At 36.1% G+C, this 21,372-nt stretch overlaps 1 protein-coding gene across 7 annotated transcripts in view; it reads right to left on the bottom strand.

The window, feature by feature from the left end:
• FAM169A (family with sequence similarity 169 member A) overlaps positions 1-21,372 on the bottom strand; it is a 103,873-nt gene that overhangs the window by 35,617 nt on the left and 46,884 nt on the right. For all 7 annotated transcript variants that reach the window (XM_077139464.1, XM_077139461.1, XM_077139462.1 and 4 more), the window contains one exon: positions 4,005-4,184. In XM_077139464.1, coding sequence (XP_076995579.1) covers positions 4,005-4,184 — 180 coding nt within the window. The remainder of the gene's footprint in view (positions 1-4,004; positions 4,185-21,372) is intronic.

The raw sequence follows: 21,372 nt of genomic DNA, 5'->3' as shown, positions 1-21,372 counted from the left end.
TTGTATATTGCATTCCGGCATCTGGCAAACAAACAGAGAAGCTACACTGATTAATACTTATGCCTAACGGTCACCTACCTAGACTCTTTTGTGGCCCAGATGTGGCCTCTCTCTAAGCCAACCCTGACGGTGAACTCATCGCCCTCCCCAACGTGGACATGACTCCCAAGGGCATAAGTCTCCCTGGCAATGCGGGTCATGACTCCCAGGGATGAGAATGGACCTGGCACTGCAGGACTAAGAAAGCCTTTTGACCAAAAGGGGAAAAAGAAATGACACAAAATAAAGTTTTACAAAAAAAGGGGGAAAGAATTGCAACAAATAAGGTATTAGTGGCTGAAAGAATTCAATTAGAGTCAAGAGGCTACTCTGGAGGCTACTCTTATAAAAGCTTCGGCTAGATATTGCTGTGGTACTATAACACAAACCAAACTCTGAAACCTGTTCCATAACTAATCGTTGCACTGTGCTTTGAAATCTATTGCTTTTATGTACATATGTTATTTTTCACAATTAAAAAGATAAATGAAGTTTTAGTGGCTGAGAGATTTCAAAGAGTCGAGAGGTCATTCTGGAGGTTATTCTCATGCATTATATAGATATCTCTTTTTAGTTTTTGTGTATTAGAAAAGCTAAAATAAATACCTAAAACTGTTAAACTACCAACGAATGGCCTTGATTTTTTATTTTTATTTTTTCGTATGCTGTATGGCAGGGACCACATTTCATTATTTTTCCATGTGAGTATCCTATTATTGCAACAGCATTTGCTGAATTTTTTTGCTTGGTTTTTTGTTTTCATTTGTTTGCTTGTTTTTTGGGGGGTAAGTGTATGGGCCAGGAACTGAACTCGGGTCTCTGGCATGGCAGGCAAGACCCCCCATTAGCCTTAATTTTTGATGATGATTATATAACTATATAGCTTTATAGTGTGACTGTGTGATTGTGAAAATCTTGTGACTGACACTCCCTTTATTCAGTGTTTGGACAGATGAGTAAGAACCTAAAGAGACAAGAAACAAAGAGTATGGTATGTTTTTGGTGTTCTTTTTTATTTTTTTTCAGAGTAATGAACATGTTAAAAAATTAACTGTGATGATGAATGCACAAGTATATCACAATATTGTGAACCAGTGATTGTACACTCTGGATGATTATATGGTATATGAATATATCTCAATAAAACTGCATTTAAAATATAAAGTAGGACATAAAGATGATAGATTACAACTGGGAAAGAAAACTAAAAGAATTTTATACGGAAGGGGTAAGGGACTCTGAATAGCCAAAGATAACTTCAAAAGGAAGAATGAAGTTGGAGGACTCATATTTCTCGATCTCAAAATTTATTACAAAGCCACAATAATCAAAACAGCATGGTACTGGCACAAAGACAAGACACAGACTAATGGAACAGAACTGACAGCTCAGAAATCAAACCTCACATTTTATGGTCAACTGATTTTTGATGGGGCAAAGACCACACAATTGGGTAAGAGTAGTCTCTTCAACAAATGGCGCTGGAAAACTGGACCTCTATTCGCCTTAAACAAGGAGAACCATTACCTCACACCTTATACAAAAAGCAACTCACAATGGACCCAAGATATAAACATAAAAGCCAAAAGTATCAAACTCCCAGAAGAAAAAGTAGGGAGGCATCTTCAGGAGTTTGCATTAGGCAATGGTTTCTTAGACTTTATAACCTAAGCACAAGTAACAAAAGGAAAAATAGATGAATGAAATATCAACAAAATTTAAAACTTTTTTAAAAATTTATTTATTAATTAAAAAGAATTTAACAAATGAACTAAAACATTAACATGTGATCATTCCATTCTACATACATAATCAGTAATTCACAATGTCATCACTTAGTTGCATAGTCACCATTTCTTAGAACATTTGCATCACTTCAGAAAAAAGAAATAAAAAGACAACAGAAAAAGAAATAAAATGAAAACAAACAAACAAGATTATACATACCATACCCCTTACCCCTCGCTTTCATGGATCACTAACATTTCAAACTAAATCTAGTTTAACATTTGTTCCCCCATCATTTATTTTTATTCCATATGTTCTACTTGTCTGTTGACAAGGTAGATAAAAGGAGCATCAGACACAAGGTTTTCACGATCACACAGTCAAAATTTAAAACTTTTGCTCCTCAAAGGATTTTATCATGAAAGCAAAATGACAACATACACAATGGTAGAAATGTTTAGAAAGCACCTATCCAATAAAGGTTTAACATTCAGAATATGTAAAGAAATCCTTCAACCTAACAACAAAGAGAGAAACAACCCAATTTAAACATGGGCTAAAGACTTGAATGATCTTTTCCATGGAAGGTATACAAACGGCCAGAAAGCACATAAAGATGTTCAACATTATTAGCAATCAGGGAAATGCAATCAAAACTACAAGGAGATTCAAGGACACAACTAAACCCAACACTAGATAAGCCATTTTCATTTGTACTTAGTTCTCATTCAGTCAGGTAACCTCTGCCACTCACCTACTACTTTTCTTTTCTCATTCATTCGTTAAACATATATGGAGCTCTTGGAAAAAAAACTACAAGGAGATACCATTTCATACCCATTAGATCAGTTTCTATTAAAGAAAAGAGAATTACAAGTGTTGGAGAAATAAGAACATTCATTCACTGGTGGTGGCAACGTACAATGGTGCAGCTCCTGTGGGAGACAGTTTGGCAGTTCCTCAGAAAGTTAAATACAGAATTACCATATGACCTGGCAATCTCACTACTTGGTATGTACCCAAAAGAACTGAAAGCAAGGACAGATATCTGCATATCAATATTCATAGTGGCATTATTCAGAATTGTCAAGATAGAAACAAACCAGGTGTCCATCAAGCGATGAAGGGATAAACAAAATATGGTGTATATATGTATATATACAGTGGGATATTATTCAGCTCCAAAAATAAACGACGTTCTGAATCATGTGACAACCTGGACTTACCTTAAAGACATGTTGAGTGAAAAAGTCAGACATATAAGGACAAATATTGTATGATCTCACTGTTAAGAAATAATTAGAATAAGCGAACTCATGGAAGTTAAGGCTTAAAATGTAAAAGGTTCTTATTTGGAATGATGGAAATGTTTAGGTAATGGGTGACAGTAATGGTAACATAATATTGTGAATGCAATTAACTGCACTGAAATATATAGCTGGATATGATTAAAAGGGGAAATGCAGGATTTATATATGGTGACAAAATAAAAAATTTTTAAAAAAACATGGAACTACACTACACATACACTGAGCCATAAGTTAAACCATGGACTTTAGTTAGCAGTACAATTGTAAAAATATACCATCATCAGTTATAACAAATATCCCACACCAACTGCAGGGTACTGGTGGTGGGGTGGTATACGGAAGTCCTATATTTTATTCATGATTATTATGTAGGCCCACAACCTCTCTAATTAAAAAAAAAAAGGCTACATATTGCATGAGTCCATTATGTCCAGAATTAGCAAACCCAGAGAGACAGAATGTAGTTTTGTGTACCCAGGAGATGGGAAAAGGGGAAAACTGGGAATAACTGCTAACTGGTAAACAGTTTGTTTAAGGGGTGATATAAATGTTCTGGAATTAGGTGGTAGGAGCAGTTGTACGACTCTGCGAATAAACTAGTATCACTGAATTATAAACTTTAAGAGGGTGAACTTTATGTAAATTATATCTTTTAAAAAATGTACCATACTCCCCACCCCCAAATCCATATACGTACGATAAAGGCACATTTGTGAAGTTAAGCCCCACAAAGCCAAAGGATCCAACTTCATTTGATATCAAGATATACATACTTACAATCACACTGACAAGAGCTTAACTATTTTTTTTCTTTGCATGGGCAGGCACCGGGAATCGAACCCAGGTCTCCAGCTTGGCAGGCGAGAACTCTGCCACTGAGCCCCCATGGCCCAACCGAGCATAACCTTTTCAACTGAGCCCACTTACCTGTGTACATCACAGAAGTCAGTGGGTACCGTAAGCCAAGTGCATCTTCCGTAAAAGAATCAACAAAATCCTCCAGCATATGAAGCCCAAAATCTTTGCCTCGATATTTCTTTCTCACAAACATTGTATCAAGAACTGGCAGTTGGTAGCTTTGGGTAAGAAATGAGGCACAAAGGCTTCCTGCAGTTACAAGAACAGAAACCAACAATTCCTCACATTAAAAGGTCGTATGTATACATTAAGTAAACATGAGTTAATGGTCTTTTAAAAAATGTTTAGCATTTTCCTTATGTTATAATGCATGTGTGTGATAATGAAAAGAGCTGTATATTTTATATTTCCTAACAGTATGATCTAATATAGGACAAATAGCTGATTACTGTTTTATGAAATATATAGTACTAACTTTCAAAATCATCTACATCAAATGTTCACAAACAGTATCTGATGACAGTACACATGAATTATCTAATTGCAACCTTGTTGCAATTAGATTAGGTTGTCACCTTTTCCCTTTACATTTTCCCCAGTGAGAACAGTCTCATTTTTTATCTATTTAATGACTGGAAAGAACAGAACAAGTTCTCTTCAAATTTTTAATGACCATGGATTACCATTAACTGGAGAAATTTCTATTTTAGAATGACTAATTCAGTAACCTTTTTGCTGTGGATGTATTTCTGAATCTATCTTGAATGCATAAACAGAAGAAATAAATTTGAAGCAGTTTCTAAATATGTCTCTCTATATATAATATAGCTATACTGATTCATCTTTTAAAAAATCTGCTGTATGTTTGGGTTCTGACCATCCAAACAGATATGTTACCTCTTTCAACATTTCTTAAGATTGTTTGCAAGTTGAGGAAATCATGATGGAGGTTCTCACTATTAATTTTTAGCATTAATTTATAATTATCAGTCAATATTCTATGATTCCCAATCAAATTATTCACAGAATAATTCTAATAGTGATGTTCAAAGAGGAAATAAAACTTCGGCTAACAATATCTCCCAAACTGACTTTTGGCAATCATATATCATCTGATGAGTTGATTATTATATAACAAGACTTTAGTTTGACCATAAAATTAGTGTCATTTATGACTAAACTGGGAAATTTCAGAAACTTTTATCAACAGTTCCCAAGACTATCAACTAATTTAAATTTAGAACAGGTAACAGGCTTTGCTACATACTTAGATCTTAATTACATGGAGGCTAAATGCTTGCTGACATGCACTTATTCCTCTGGGTCTAAATTTCACGCATGCCTCTAACAGGGAGTCTCACCAACAACTAATATTTCCATTAATCAGTTTTTATGCTTTGAAATCAAAATTTGTAATCATAGTAACTGCTAGCAGTGAAATTAAAAACACCACTTTACAAGTAGTAGATAGTTCAAAGATCAAAGCAAAGAAGCACAAAGAAAGCACTGCCTAGTTCCGTTCTCAATACAATGTCTGAGAATGACAACTCTTTACCATTGTCAGTGCTTCAGGTTCCTTCTAAAAGAATACTACTTAAATGAAGGAGATTTTCCCAAATTGCATTATTTCCCTATTTTTACAGAAACATTCCTTCCAATAGAGAAAAGGTAAATTCCAACATCCAATAGTGTGACAATGATCAATTTATGGAATTAGTCTACTGTTCATGAAGTTTAAACTTTTGATGCTACCAAAGATTCTTCAGATATACCAATATCAACAGCTGCAGGCAGAAGCACAATTACCAAGTAAGGCACAAATCACAACCTGCTACTTCAGATGATTTCATTAAATTAAAGAGCTACGCATGGTAGACTGAATATTTCTATTTCTCCAACTTCCATCGTTGGCCTCCTTCTCTTCCTATACTTTCTCGCTGAGAAATCTCATCTACTCCCATGGTTTCTACCACTTACCCAAATGCTGATGACCACTAATTTCTATCTCTAATTTTGCTAATGCATGAGACTGACTCCAAGGTCAAGAATGGAAAAGGCGACAAATACAAGTGAAACAAAAAACCACATATCATCTCCATAAACACATAAAAAGCGTTTGACAAAATCCAAGGTTCTTTCATGATAAGTAGTCAACTTCCTCGATCTGATAAAGGGCATCTATTAAAAACCCACAGATAACAACACACTTCCTGGTGAAAGACTGTCTATCCCTAAGGTCAGGAAAACAATAAGGAGGTCCGCTGTCACTTCTACTTAACACGTACTGGAGGTTCTAGCCAGGAAAAGGAGGCAAAATAAAGAAATAAAAGATGTCAAAATCAGAAGACGGCATGATCTTGTACATAGAAAGTTTTAAGGAAGCCACTAAAAAAACTACTAAAAGTAATAAAGGCGTTCAGCAAAGTGGCAGGATACAAGATCAATACACAACAATCAATTGTACAATTCTATTTACTAGCAATGAATAAGCTGAAATGAAACTAAAAAAAAAAAAATTCCATTTACAACAGCCTCAACAAGAACATAGATTTCACAAAAGAAATGCAAAGTTTCTGCAATGAAAATTACAAAATATTATTTAAATAGAAATTACATTTCTATTTATTTTAATAAGAGGGGCAGGGCTGAAGGAGACTCGAGCCCGCCATCTGCTGGCCAAAAGCGGTAAGTGCAGGTCTGCTGCCCCAGACAGGGAGGGAAGAGCTTGAGGGAGGAGGCGCCTCATGCTCACCACCTGCTGGGCAGGAAGGGTAAGTGCAGGCAAGCTAACTCCACGTTCGCCTAGGTCTGTATTTCTATTTTTAACTTTTTTATTTCATTTTTTTCTTCTGAATATTTTTCTCCCTTTTAAAACATATTCTTTCTATACATTTTTATAAGTAATATAATTGTCCTTTTCATTATTTAAAATATGCATAGATATTTTATATTATTTTTTACTTATTTCCTATTTTTTATTTCACACATTCGTTTTTAGTATTCCATTTCATTTATTTTTATTATTACTATTATTATTTTAGTCTTAAATTTTCTCTCCCTCTGTTGGTACCAGTCTGACCTCACTCAAACTATGTCCTGGGCTGTCTCATTATTCTGGTGCCTACTACTCAATGTGTATTTTGTTTTTGTTTTGTTTATTTCTTGTTTTTGTGTTTCATATCTTTATTATATTTTTACTTTATTATTATTACTACCTTGTACGTGTGTGTGTGTGTGTGCGCACAAACTAGGAGTTCAGGTTGGATCTCCTGCATGGCAGTCAGCCATTCTGCCACTGGAATACCCGTGCACCCTGGCGTACCTTATAAGAGACCCTCAAGTTGAACTGTATCCCCTACATGAGATCCAGACCTTGATTTCGCAGAGTATAATCGACAAAGTGTAAAAGGAAAAATTCAGCAAAAACTAAGTGAATACAAAATTTTAGTAGAGTGAAGGAATTCAACTTGTTATAATAACCATATCAAGATAAACAAATGTCCAGAACACAACAGAAAATGACGAAGCACACAAATATCCAAGCAGAATTAGCCCCACCAAACAACCAAATCAAAATTCCAGAGGGGACACAGAATAAGGAACAAGTATTCAAGGATATTTATAAAGAAATAAAGGTTATCAGGTAGACACTAGTAGAGCATAAAGGAGAATTTGGGACATTAAACAGAAAAATGGTTGATCTTACAGAAATGAAAGAAAGAAAATCAAATAAAAAATATACTGGAGACATGACAGCAGATTCAAAGAAGCAGAAGGAAGAACAAGTGAGCTAGAAGATAGAACAACAGAACTAGAGAGCACAAAAGAACAAATGGCAAGAAAGATGGAAAAAAACGCAACTGGATTTTAGGGAAATGATGGACAACAAAAGATACAAAAATATAAGAATTACTGATGTACCACAAAGAGAAGAGAAGAACAAAGTGTTGAGAAAGTTAGTTGAAGATATCATTGCAACTACGGGACGATATTGTGAATTACTGATTATATAGGTAGAACGGAATGATCATATGTTAATGTTCGAGTTCGTTATATTTTTTTAAAAACTTTAAAAATAAAAAAAAGAATAGAAAAAAAAAGTTAACAGCAAACCACAGCAATTAGCAATATCTAGCTGAAGCTTGCACAAGAGTGGCCTCCAGGAGAGCCTCTCGCTCTATTCGATTTTTCCTGGCAACTGATGTCTTATTTCATTACACATCCTTCCCCCCTTTTGTTCTGGAAGGTGCTATCAGTCCCCTGATATCAGAGCCAGACCCATCCCCAGGAGTCACACCCCACACTGTTGGGAAGATTTTCACCCTGACTGTCATGTTCCACGGAGGGGTGGAGGGTAATGGTTTTCTAGGCAGGGTCAGGCCTGGAGAGAGGCCACATCTCAGCATCAAGAGTTTTCCTGGCAGCGACTCTTAGGCCTCATTATAGGCAGTCTTAACTTCTCCACCACAGAAGCAAGTTTCATAAGGACAAGCTTCAAAATCAAGGGCTTGGCTTATCTTCTTAGGGATCCTCATTGGTTGAGAGGGTACCCGAGTTTTCTCAGACGGGAAAGTTTAATAGTTCTCTCTCTCTCTATATATATATATATATATATTTTTTTTTTTCCTTCAGACCCTGGGCGGGCTCTACCAATACTTTTTAATTCCCAGCCCGCCGTGGTCTGAGATGTGTCCCGCTATTACATTAAGCTGTAAGGAATTACAAGGCCTCATTCCCATTTTGGACTTCAAGAGTTTGGGTTGTTTAAGTGAGCTGTCCAGAAAGGCTGATTTGCAGAAAATTTAGGTTCTAGACACAATAAGCCTGTCTGCCTTTGGTCTCATAGAGGAGGTGAAGGTCTAGAGTACATACTCTCATCTTTTACCCTGTGTTCTGGTCTATCTTAGACCCAGCCAGATTGGCTTCGTTTTTAACGCTAATTGAGGCCTGATCTCTTTTTCCAGTTACTTTAACTGCTGTCGTATGAGCTATGCTAACTTCAGGGCAGCAGCCTTCCATTTCCTGGTCTTGAGGCCAGCAAATCCCGTGATGAGGCCAATGGCCCCTCCTGCACCCAAACTAATAATGTTGAATTCTCTTTATCCAGCCAACCAAGACGAGGATGGAAAAACAAGTCACAAACAGCCATCAGCACGCAGGGCTGGACAGGGTCTCCTGGTCAAGAACTGTAGCTGCAAGGCGGGTTCAAACCAGACCTTGGACCAAGCACAGAAAGGACTAATCTGTCCTAAGAGAAAGTTTGGCTCATTATAATAGTAAATTTCCCACCTGTAGGAGGAGCTTAGATGACATTTTTTTAATATCCTAATGCAATGCATAAAAGTAAGAGTGAGAAAGATGATACAAGAAAACTACAGACCAATCTCCTAATGAACATAGATGCAAAAATTCTTAACAAAATACTAGCAAATAGTACCCAACACCATATTAAAGGAATTATACATCATGATTAAGTGGGATTCATAACAGGAATGCAAGGGTGGTTCAACATAAGAAAATGAACTGATGTAATACAGCACATTAACAAACTGAAAGGGAAAAATCACATGATCATATCGATTGATGCTGAAAAAGCATTCGACAAAATCCAGCATCCTTCCCTGCTAAACACTTCAAAAGTTAGGCATCGACAATGAAAGGGAGGGGTAAAAGGTATGGTATGTATGAATTTTTTCATTTTTCTTTTTATTTCTTTTTCTGAATCGATGCAAAAGTTCTAAGAAATGATCATGATGATGTATATACAACTATGTGATGATATTGTGAGTTACTGATTATATATCAAGAACGGAATGATCACACAGTAAGAATGTTCGAAAAACTTCTGGAAAAAAACATAGGGAAACATCTTCAAGATCTAGTAACAGGAGGTAACTTCTTAAACTTTACACCTAAAGCAGAAAATGTGAAAGAAAAAAGAGACAAATGGGAGCTCCTTAAGATAAGAGCTTCTGTGTCTCAAAGGACTTTATTAAAAAGGTGAAGAGGGCGGTGAGATGTTGGCTCCGTGGTAGAATTCTTGCCTGAAATCCCAGAGACCTGGGTTCAATTCCCAGTGCCTGTCCATGCAAAAAAAAAGATGAAGATACAGCCAACTCAATGGGAGAAGATACGTGGAAATACCAGAGAAAGGCTTGATATCCTGTGAACATAAAGAAATCATACAGCTCACCAACAAAAGAACAAACAACCCAATTATAAAATGGGCAGAGGAAACGAATAGGCACTTTTCTGAAGAGCAAATACAGATGGCTAAAAAGCACATGAAATTGCATGTGTAGAATGGTATGATCTCTAAATGTTGGGTTAATTTCTTTTTTTCCGTTAATTAAAAAAAAAAAAAAAAAGAAAAGGGATAATTGGAGATGAAGGGATACAGACTGTACAACGGGACTGGATATAAAAACTCAGAAATGGACAGCACAATACTACCCAATTGTAATGCAATTATGTTAAAACACTGAATGAAGCTGCATGTGAGGTATAGGTTTTTTGTTTTTGTTTTTTTTGTTTTTTTTCTTTCTATTATTGTTTTAATTCTTATTCTGTTGTCTTTTTATTTTTTTCTAAATCGATGCAAATGTACTAAGAAATGATGAATATGCAACTATGTGATGTTATTAAGAATTACTGATTGTACATGTAGATTGGAATGATTTCTAATTGTTTTGTTAATTCTTTTTTTAATTAATAAAAAAAAAAAAAGGGCAATTGAATTATCCAATGGGAAAAAAAAAAAAAAAAAGCACATGAAGAGCTGCTCATCTTCACTGGCTATAAGAGAAATGCAAATTAAGATGACAGTGAGATATCAACCTCATACCTGTAAGAATGGCTGCTATTAAACAAACAGGAAACTATAAATTGGAAAGGATGTGGAGAAGCTAGAACACTTATTCACTGTTGGTGGGAATCTAAAATGGTTCAGCCACTGTGGAAATCAGTTTGACGATCCTTAAGAAAACTAAATATTGAGTTGCCCTATGACCTGGCATTACCAATATTCAGTATATACCCAGAAGAATTGAGGACAGTGACGGAAACAGACATTTACACATCAGTGTTCATAGCAGCACTATCCACAACTGAAAAACAGAAGGAAACAATCCAGGCGCCCATCAACAGACGAGTGGATAAACAAAATGTGGTGTATGTGTGTGTATACACACACACACACACACACACACACACACACACAATGGAACATTATGCAGCATTTAGACAAAATGATGTCCTGAAACATATGACAACATGGATGAAACTTGAGCACATAATGCTGAGTGAAATAAGTCAGACATGAAAGGACAGATACTCTGTGATTCTACTATTGCGACTCTGATAAAGCCACCAGTGTTTTGGAGGAGCTAGAAGGAAAAATCTAAGTTGAGGGCCCGGCAGCCCATGACAAACTCTAGAACTATTTGTAGCTGTTTGTTGAAGTGTCCTTTGAAAATTATTGCTTTCTTTCTTTCTTTTCTTTGTATATATATATGTTATATTTTACAACTAAAAAATGGTTAAAAAAAAAAAACTATGGGCAGTTACAGTAATATTAGATAAAACAAATTTCTGAAATCAAAAATTTGAAAATATTAAGTAACAGCTCACTACTAAAGCAAAGCTGATACACGTAATAACTTTCTTGATATTTTGAAAATGCAAACAATTTTGACTGTTAATGAAATGGTACTTAAGATACTGTTTAATATTTAGAATTCAAGTAACTCTGATATCTGTATAGATTTTTTTCCCTCCTTGGTTTAAATTGGTTTATGAAACATACTGGACAACAGACTTTGCAAAGATTACTCAGAATTCTTTTTAATATGCCCATGCATACACTAATTAAGACACCTATTTTAGGTAGTTAGGGTTTTCTTCATGTTTTCCTTAAATAGGGAAAATGTTTAGTAACATAGGCATTACTATAGCAATGCAGATATTTGTAAGAATGTTCTACTTGATATTTTGAGACCATTCAGTTGTGACAGCTGATGAAATGGCATCTAAGTTCGTTTTTAAAACCAAGAGAATTTAAGAACTTTGCTATTCAAATATGTAGATTTTTTCCTTGTTTCCTTAATTTTAAATTGGTTTATGAAACTTACTGTGCAAACACAGGCTTTACAATGATTATATGATACCTGATTCAAATATACCTGTGGTTAAACTAATTATGACACCCACTGTTGGTGGTTCTAAGTATATTGTTTTCTTGAATAAAAAATATGTAAAAATAATAATTTAAAAATCTATTTCAAAGCTAAAGTAATCGAGATAGTGTTAAGCTGGCATAAAGGAAAAATATGTAAATCAGGGAATCAGAATTGAGAATCCTAAAGCAAATCCTCACATTTATGGTGAAATGATTTTCAGTAAGGGTGCCATTTCAATGGGGAAAAAAGTTTTCAATGTACTGTGCTGACCCAAATGGACATCCACATGCAAAAGAATGATTCTGAACCACCTCCTTATACCACACACGAAAAGGAACTCCAAATAGATTATAAACCAAAACCAAGACCATAAAACTCTTAGAAGAAACCACAGGAGTAATCTTCTTCACCTTTGGTTAGGCAACCTCCCACAACCTGGGAGAAAATAGTTCCAAATTATATATCTGATAAGAGGTATCCAGAAAACATAAAGAAAATTTGCTATTCCATAATAAAAGACAACCCAGATAGACTGCAGGTTAGTAGTGCCCCAGGGCGGTGGGGGGTAGGAGGTGCGGTGGGAGACCTCCAGAAAAGGGGAAGGAAATGCTAACGGATATAGGAATTCTTTCCGAGGGGACGCAAATGTTCTGGAATTACGGTGGTGGTGGTTGCACAACTCAGTGAGTATACTAAAAACAGTGAGTCACACACTCGAAAAGTGCGATACAACGTGAACTGTATCTTACTGAGAAACTAGGGTGGGTGAATCTCAGTATCATTACGCGGAATGAAAGAAGACAAGAAAGAGGACATGCCGTATGATTCTATTTATATAAAATTCTTTTTAAAAATGCAAGCTAACCTATAGAAACTGAAATAGGGAGGGATGGATGACAAAGGGTCACAAGGAAACTTTGGGAACATGTTCATTTTCTTGATTGTGGTGATGCTTTCACAGATGTTTACATGTGTCAAAATGTGCAAAGTTGTTAACCTTATGCGCAGTTTTCTGCATGTAGTTATATAGCAAAACAAATGAAAAAAGATTTAAAAAACACAAATAACCCAATTAAAAAGTGGACAAAGGATCTGAATAGATTTCTCCAAAGATGTATAAACAGCCAATATGCACGTTAGCCATCAGGGAAACGCACATCAAAACCATGAGCAACCACTTCACACCCACTATGATTATAACCAGAAACTAGAAAATAATTGAGTGTTGGCAAAGGATGTGGAGAGACTGGGACATTCACGCTCTGTAATGGTAAATGGTAAAATGGTGCAGCAGCTGTGGAGAACAATCTGATGGTTAAACACAGAAACACCATACGATGCAGCAATTCCACTCCTAGGTATGGACCCCAAAGAATTTAGAGCAGGGACTCAAATAAATTTACCGGCACACGATCTGTTCACAGCAGCATTCTTCACGGCCAAAAGCTGAAAATAACCCAATGACCATCCACAGACTAACGGACAAACCCAGGCACTTTCTATCTTGTGCCTTCTCCATCTCAAAGAGCCTCCAAGTTCTTTGCATTTAGCACAGATAAGAGAATGCTTCTCAGTCACCAGAATACAAGGTCACCCGCCTCACCTAGTTGTTAAAGTGTTTGAAAAATAAATAAATCCCTTTAAGCAGCTACTGGTCAATGACTACAAAGTAGAAAAGAAAGCACAAATTTTTTGTGGACTGTTAGCCCCAGCTGATTTTCTTCTTTCCCTTATCTTCCAGTAGATTAACATTTCCTTTGTAACTTTCGGGGTAATCAATGATCACACCTCAGGAGACAGTAACTTTTCCCTCCAAAGTTAGGTTTGGTCACCTGAGGCTGTTTTCAATAACTGACATCTTAGTACCAAGACTTACAGACACACATAATCATTTTGGACATTAGTTTTGACTGATCTCATCCAAATTCCTTTAACTACCTTGACTCCTGGGGCCCACGGAAGTACCCTACCTCTCCCTGGTACTTCAGACCCATTACCAAACCTACTCCTCTAGCATGGCCTCCCGCCCTCGCCCAGGCACTCCCACTAATACCCCCACGCTTTATCACCACGCCCTCCCCTTTCCTCTGGGTCACTGCACTCTCTACACCCCTGAGCCTCCCTCAAATCCACTTCCTTCTCTACTCCCACTGCCACTTCCTTAGCTTTCGTCTTTCTTCCACCCACCTACTAACATAACTGGCACCTTTCACTGACTTTCCTGACTTTGGTCTGTCATTTCCCCACCCACCACCTAAGTGTTCAAATTATCTCCCTAACATATTCAATCATGCCACTCCTATATAAATACTTTGATTGCTTCCGTGCCTATAAAATTTTAAACTTCTTAGTGTGGCATTTAAGACCCTTCACAATGGAACCACAATCTTCACCTCTCCCCACTCCACACTCTATTCTTTACTCCCAACCAGCCTTTTAGATGGAGTCCCAAACACACCCCACCCCATGCCTGGGAAACTACTAATCTACATTCTGTCTGGGTTGCCTTTTTAATATTGAACTGTAAATTTTCCTTATATTTTCTGGATGCAAGTTTCTTTTCAGATATATGATTTAGAAATATTTTCTCCCAAATTGTGGGTTGTTTTCTCACTTTCTCCATGATGTCCTTTGAAAACAAAAGTTTTCATTTTGAGGCCTTCTTTCATGTACTTCTATTTCTTTCATATATCTACTTAGAATGTTCTTTCTCTTCCCCCTTTTTTCTTCCTACTGAAATCCTATTTATGTTTCAAAGCCACTTTTAAATACTACTTTCTCAGTGATACTTTCCCACAAACAAAATGAACTGCTTAGTCTTCAGTGACACCACTGTTGACAGCTAAATACATCATTTATCAACCTGAATTATGATTAGCAGTTTACTGACTATAATATTTTAATTTATTTATTAATTAAAAATAAACAAAACATCAACATACATAATCAGTAATTCACAATATCATCACTTAGTTGCATATTCATCATTTCTTAGAACATTTGCATTAATTCAGAAAAAGAAATAAAAAGACAATAGAAAAACAAATAAAACGAACATAGGAAAGAAAAAAAAAAAAGATTATACCTACCATACCCCTTACCCCTCGCTTTCACTGATCACTAGCATTTCAAACTAAATTTATTTTAGCATTTGTTCCCCCTATTATTTATTTTTATTCCATATGTTCTACTTCTTTGTTGACAAGGTAGATAAAAGGAGCATCAGAGACAATGTTTTCACAATCACACAGTCACATTGTGACAGCTATATCATTATTCAGTCATCCTCGAGAAACATGGCTACTGGAGCACAGCTCTACATTTTCAGGCAGTTCCCTCCAGCCTCTCCATTGCATCTTGGATAACAAGGTGATATCTAGTTGATGCATAAGAATAACCTCCAGGACAACCTCTTGACTCTGTTCGGAATCTCTCAGCCATTGACACTTTGTCTCATTTCCCTCTTTCCCCTTGTGGTCAAGGTTTTCTCAATCCCTTGATGCTAAATCTCAGCTCATTCTAGGGTTTTTCGTACTGACTATAATTTCCTGGAACTTGAGGGGCTTTGAGGACTGAACCCACGACCACTCACCTTCCTATCTCCACTATAAAAAGGTCTGCTTTTTTAGGATACCTAGAACTTCATCTGAACAAAGTATAACCAAGAAATCAGGATTTAAGGGATGATTTTTATTGTTGAATCATTATATGCTCCTTTTTGCTTTCTGGCTTCTGAGTAGACCAGAAATCTCTGAATTGTAATCCAGCTGCCTTGATCTCTGATAATGGTTGTATAGCCCTTATCTTCTGCCCCGTGATTGTAAAAACCTTATGACTAATCTTCATCTGTACCTAGCTACCCAGTTTTTCAACTTCAGAGTCTTGTGATCACTAAATGCAGCCCCTAATGTTTATTAACAAGGGTCTTGGGTCCTCCCAGAACTAACTCACCCCAAGTCCAAAGCTATCTTGATGACCGAGACTGGATCTGACCAAGGTGAGCCCTCCTGACATGCGCAGTGCTTGGACTTTAACCAACATGTCACCTAGACCTCGTTCCACCATTTCTTCCATAGGTTCTGTGACCGAGCGTGTCATTAACCGGCACATACTCAGCAATCAGCTCACCTGTAATGACGCCATCTGGGGCCTCAGTGCTCACTCCTCTAACCCCTGCACACCTTTTCTCTAGCAAAACTACCCGAATTACTGCAGCTGGGGGGACAGATTCTGGGCTGCCAGGCCATCTGCTCTCCTACACGCCTACTAATAAACTCTTTCTCTCTTTGAAACCCATTGTCTCAGGAATTGCTTACTTGAGCACTTCGGGCTCTGTCCAGTAACCAAAGTAGCTATCTGGTTTTCCAACGACACTTTTCACACAGCCTCTGCATAATATGGGACTCTCTTACATGCTTATTTCCCTAAGAAAACGTCAACACATACATAGCCTGGAATCCTACAACCCAGTCTCAACCCTTCTTCTCTTGCACAAACATCAGCTATGTTTTGTCTTATATTTATTTTCAAAAGCTGTATGAGACTTTTTCTTAAGCAATTTTCTTCTAATTGTAGACCTTTAAACAGGCAGCCCTAATACTTATAATGTCCCACAATGATTTATGAAATTCAGCTAGTTTTGTGATAAATATTGACTATTTATTCCAGTTATTTTTAAATTTCCACTTTTTGTTTTTAATCACAGTTACTCATCCACTTTGTTGAGTGTCTAACAGTTCTATAAAACTTACTGGGAAAAAAAACAACAGCAGCAGCTTCCTAACCTCCTCCCTGACCTACATACACAAATACATTTTCTACTCTCTAGAAGTAACCACTTTTGAAATTGTTTAACTGATCTTATTTGGTATTTACTTCCACAACTCTAAATAACTTATGACCATAGGATTTCTACTTCTTGATTTCTCCATCTTAAGTATGATCAACTAACTGATCAGTCTGGAAGATGAGAATTTAGTTCTTACGTATTAAATTACATATTCCGTACATGAACCCCAAGTCCAGCTGCACCATATGAGTAAACATGCAATACCCTGTATTCCCACAACCCCAACAGATATTTGTAATTTTGGTTAGTTCTAAGCTTCAGTATTTACATTATGACTATGGAAAGAATTTGACAAGTGAGTCATACAGTATACCAGGATTGTTTTTCTGTTCCAGCACTGCTTTTTCAAAAAAATTTATATATTCATAATAATTGATATAAATAATTATATAATATATAAAACAGTATATGTATTATATATAATAGATAATACATATTATATATTTTCCAAAAAATTACATATATAATTATATAACATATATAAAACTGTATATTATATATAGTAAATATTATATAATATATATAACATAATATATTATATATAATAATTATATAGTACATATAAAACTGTTTTATTCACAGACAATATAATCCAGCTTAAGTGTATAATCAATGGCTTTCAGTATAATCACATAATTATGCATTCACCACCACATTCAATTTGGAACATTCTCGCTTAAAAAAAATCCCATAACCCTATATTCCTGTCACTGACACTGAGTTTTGCTTTAGTACCTCTGTTACAATGAAACTGCATTGCTTTTTAATTTGCCTTAATAATTTTAACACTAATGGTTTGGGTTTGTTTGGTTTGTTTGTTTTTTTTTCACTTTTAAACAGTTTTATTCACACATAATACAATGCAACCTAAGTAAAAAATCAATGGTAACGGGTATAATCACATAGTCATGCCTTCATCACCACAATCGACATGAGGGCATTTCCACTTCTTCTGCAGAGTCCCAGAATCCCAGCTTACAATGTTTAGCCTTGGCATATTGCCTTTGCTATATTCAATGGAAGGGTACTGTTAACTACAGAACATAATTTGTGATTGTTTTTTTCCCACATACCATCCTATTTTCAATACCTTGCAATACTGACTCTCATTTGTTCTCTCTCATGAGAAAACATTCTTTTATTTGTACATTTAATCGCCATCACTGTCCACTCTAGGCATCAGTAAGTTATACCATCCCAGTCTTTGTCTTCCCCTCTGGTGCCATACATGCCCCCAGCCCACCTCCCTCAACCCTGCTTACACTCAGCCTCACTCAGTGTACTTACAACACTGCGCTACCATCATATAGTACTGTGCTCTCCATTCCTGGATCTTTACATCAGTTCAGTCCTGTTGAACATTTCGTATTCCTCCAGAATCAAATGCCCAATCTCTACCAATTTTCTATCTCCTGATAACCTGTATTTTTAACTTTAACTTTCAAGGTTCACTCATAAACATTTTATTCTGTCATACAGCTGCATAACATCCCATTGTATGTATATACCTCAAATTGATTAGCCACAAGTCTGCTGATGGACATTTGTGCTGTTTCCATCTCTTGGCCATTGTGAAAAATGCTGCTATAGACATCAATGTGCAAATTCCATTTGTGTTCTTCGCTCTGGTTCCTCCGAATATATACCTAATAATGAGACTGCTGGATCATATGGCAAGTCTATACTTAGCTTCCTGAGGAACCACAAACTGCCTTTGGCAGTGGATGGTCCATTCTGGATTCCCACCAACAGTGGATAATTATGCTTCTTTCTCTACCTCCTTTCCAGCACTTGTACTTTCCTGTATTTTTGATAATGGCCATTCTACTAGGTGTGAGATATCTCATTGTGGGCTTTTTGTGGGTGCATGGTCCGGGAATTAGACTCAGGTTTCCAGCACAATGGAAAGCCAGCATTCTACCACTGAACCACCTGTCTCATTATGGCTTTGATATGCATTTCCCTAATAGCCAGTAAAGTTGAGTAACTTCATGTTTTTTAACCATTTGTATTTTCTCTTCTGAAAAGTAACTGTCCGTGTCTTTGGCCCATTTTTAAATTGGGTTCTTTTTGTTTAGTTATAGAATCTTTTTATTTATTCCAGATATTAAAACCTTATCTGACATGTGGTTTCAAATATTGTCTCCCATGGTATAGGCTGCATTTTTACTTTTCTGACAAAATCTCTTGATGCACAAAAGTGCTTAATTCTGAGGAGAAGCCATTTGTCTATTTCTTTATTCAATGCTTACACTTTGGATACAAGGTCAAAGAAGTCGTCTTCTATCACAAGATCTATAAGATATTTCCCTACATTTTCTTGTAAAAGTTTCGTGGTTTTAGCTCTAATGTTTAGGTATTTGATCTATTTTGTTAATTTTTATATAAGGTATGAGATAGAGGTCCTCTTTCATTCTTACTGATATGGATATCCAATTCTCCAAACACCATTTGTCGAAAAGGCTGCTCTGTCCCAGCTGAGTTGGCTTCACCATCTTATTAAAGATCTATCGTTAAGTACTGTTTTGATGACTCCAGCTTTGCAACATCCTTAAAGTCAGGTAGTGTCAGACCTCCCACTTCCACCCTCTTTCTCAAGATATTTTTAGCTATTCGCGGTACCCTGCCCTTCAGTTAAATTTGATTATTGGTTTTTCCATTTCTCAAAGTAAGTTGTTGGAATTTTAATTGGTATTACATTGAATCTATAAGCAAACTGGGATAAAAGCGACATCTTAACTTCCAACTCATGAACATGTTATGCCCTTTCATTTACCTAGGTCTTTGATTTCTTTTAGAAATTTCTTGTAGTGTTCTGTGCACAGGTCTTTCGTGACCTTGATTAAATTTATTCCTAAACATTTTATTCTTTCGGTTATTATTGTAAATGAGATTTTTCCTCTTCTCTTCAGATTACTCATTATTAGTGTATAGAAACACTACTGATTTGGGGTTTTGATCTTGTACTCTGCCACTTTCCTGTACTAATTGATTAGCTCTAATAACTTTGCTGTAGATTTTTTAGGATGTTCGATACAGAGTATTATGTCATCTGCATGATAAAGAAATTACTTCTTTCCAATTGGGATGCCTTTTCTTTCTTTTTCTTCTTTAATTACTCTGGCTAGAAATTCCAACACCATGTTGAATAACAATGGTGACAGCAGGCATCCTTGTCTCGTTCCTGATCTTAGAGGGAAAGCTTTCAGTCTTTCCCCATTGAGTATGATGTTAATCTTTCATGTATTCCCTTTATCATGTTGAGCAAGTTCCCTCCTATTATTCAAAATATTTTCATCAAGAAAGGAAGTTCAATTCTGACAAATCCCTTTACTGCATTGATCGATATGATCATGTGGTTTTTCCGCTTTGACTTATTGATGTGATATATTACATCAATTGATATTTTGTGTTGAACCAACCTTGCCTACTTTGAATTAATTCCACTTGGTCATGTCGTATAACTCTTTTAATGTGCTGCTAGATTTGATTTGCAAATACTTTGCTGAGGATTTTAAAAATCTATATTAATTCAAGAGATTGGTCTGTAATTTTCTTTTCTTGTGTCTGTCTAGATTGGGTATTAGGGTGATATTGGCATCATAGAATGAGTTATGTAGTTTTTCCTCCTCTTCAATTTTTTGAAATAGTTGACACAGAATTGGTACTAATTCTACTCTTGGAAGCTTGGTAGAATTCACATGTGAAGTCACCTAGTCCTGGACTTTTCCTTTTTGGTGCTTCTGCATGACTGAATCAATTTCTTTTTTATTGCTCTATTGAGGTCATCTATTTCTTCTCAAGCCAATGTTGGTTCTACATATTTTTCTACAAAACTGTCCATTTTGTCTACATTGTCTTGTTTACCAGCATTTGGTTGCTCATAGTATCCTGTCATTATCTCCTTTATTTCTGCTGGATCAGGAGTTATGTACACTCCTACAATTCTGATTTTATTTGCATCATCTGTTTTTTTTTTCTGTCAGCCTAGCTAAGGGTCCATCCATTTTATTTTCCCAAAGAACCAGCTTCTGCTTTTGTTGATTCTATTTTTTGCATGTTTTCTATTTTATTTATTTATGATCTAATCTTAATCACATTGTTCCTCCTGTTTGTTTTGGGGTTAGTTTGCTGTTCTTTCTCTAGTTCCTCCAGGTGAACGGTGAACTCCTCAAATTTTGCTCTTTCATTTTTTGCAATATAGGCTTTGAGGGCAGTAAAGTTCCCTCTCAGCAGGACCGTTTCTGCATACCGTAAGTTTTAATATGTTGTATTTCATATTCATTTGACTAAAGGTATTTACTGATTTCTCTTTTAATTTCTACCTTGACCCACTAGTTGTTAAACAGTGTGCTGCCTGAGCGAAAAGAGTCAAGGGGAAATTTAGATTTTCTATTTGGTCACATGTGTT

Source organism: Tamandua tetradactyla, chromosome 21 (assembly GCF_023851605.1).
Source record: "Tamandua tetradactyla isolate mTamTet1 chromosome 21, mTamTet1.pri, whole genome shotgun sequence".
In the NCBI taxonomy this organism is placed as follows: Eukaryota; Metazoa; Chordata; class Mammalia; order Pilosa; family Myrmecophagidae; genus Tamandua; species Tamandua tetradactyla.
Note: the sequence above shows the minus strand (reverse complement) of the source record. Positions and strands in the feature narration are given on the sequence as shown.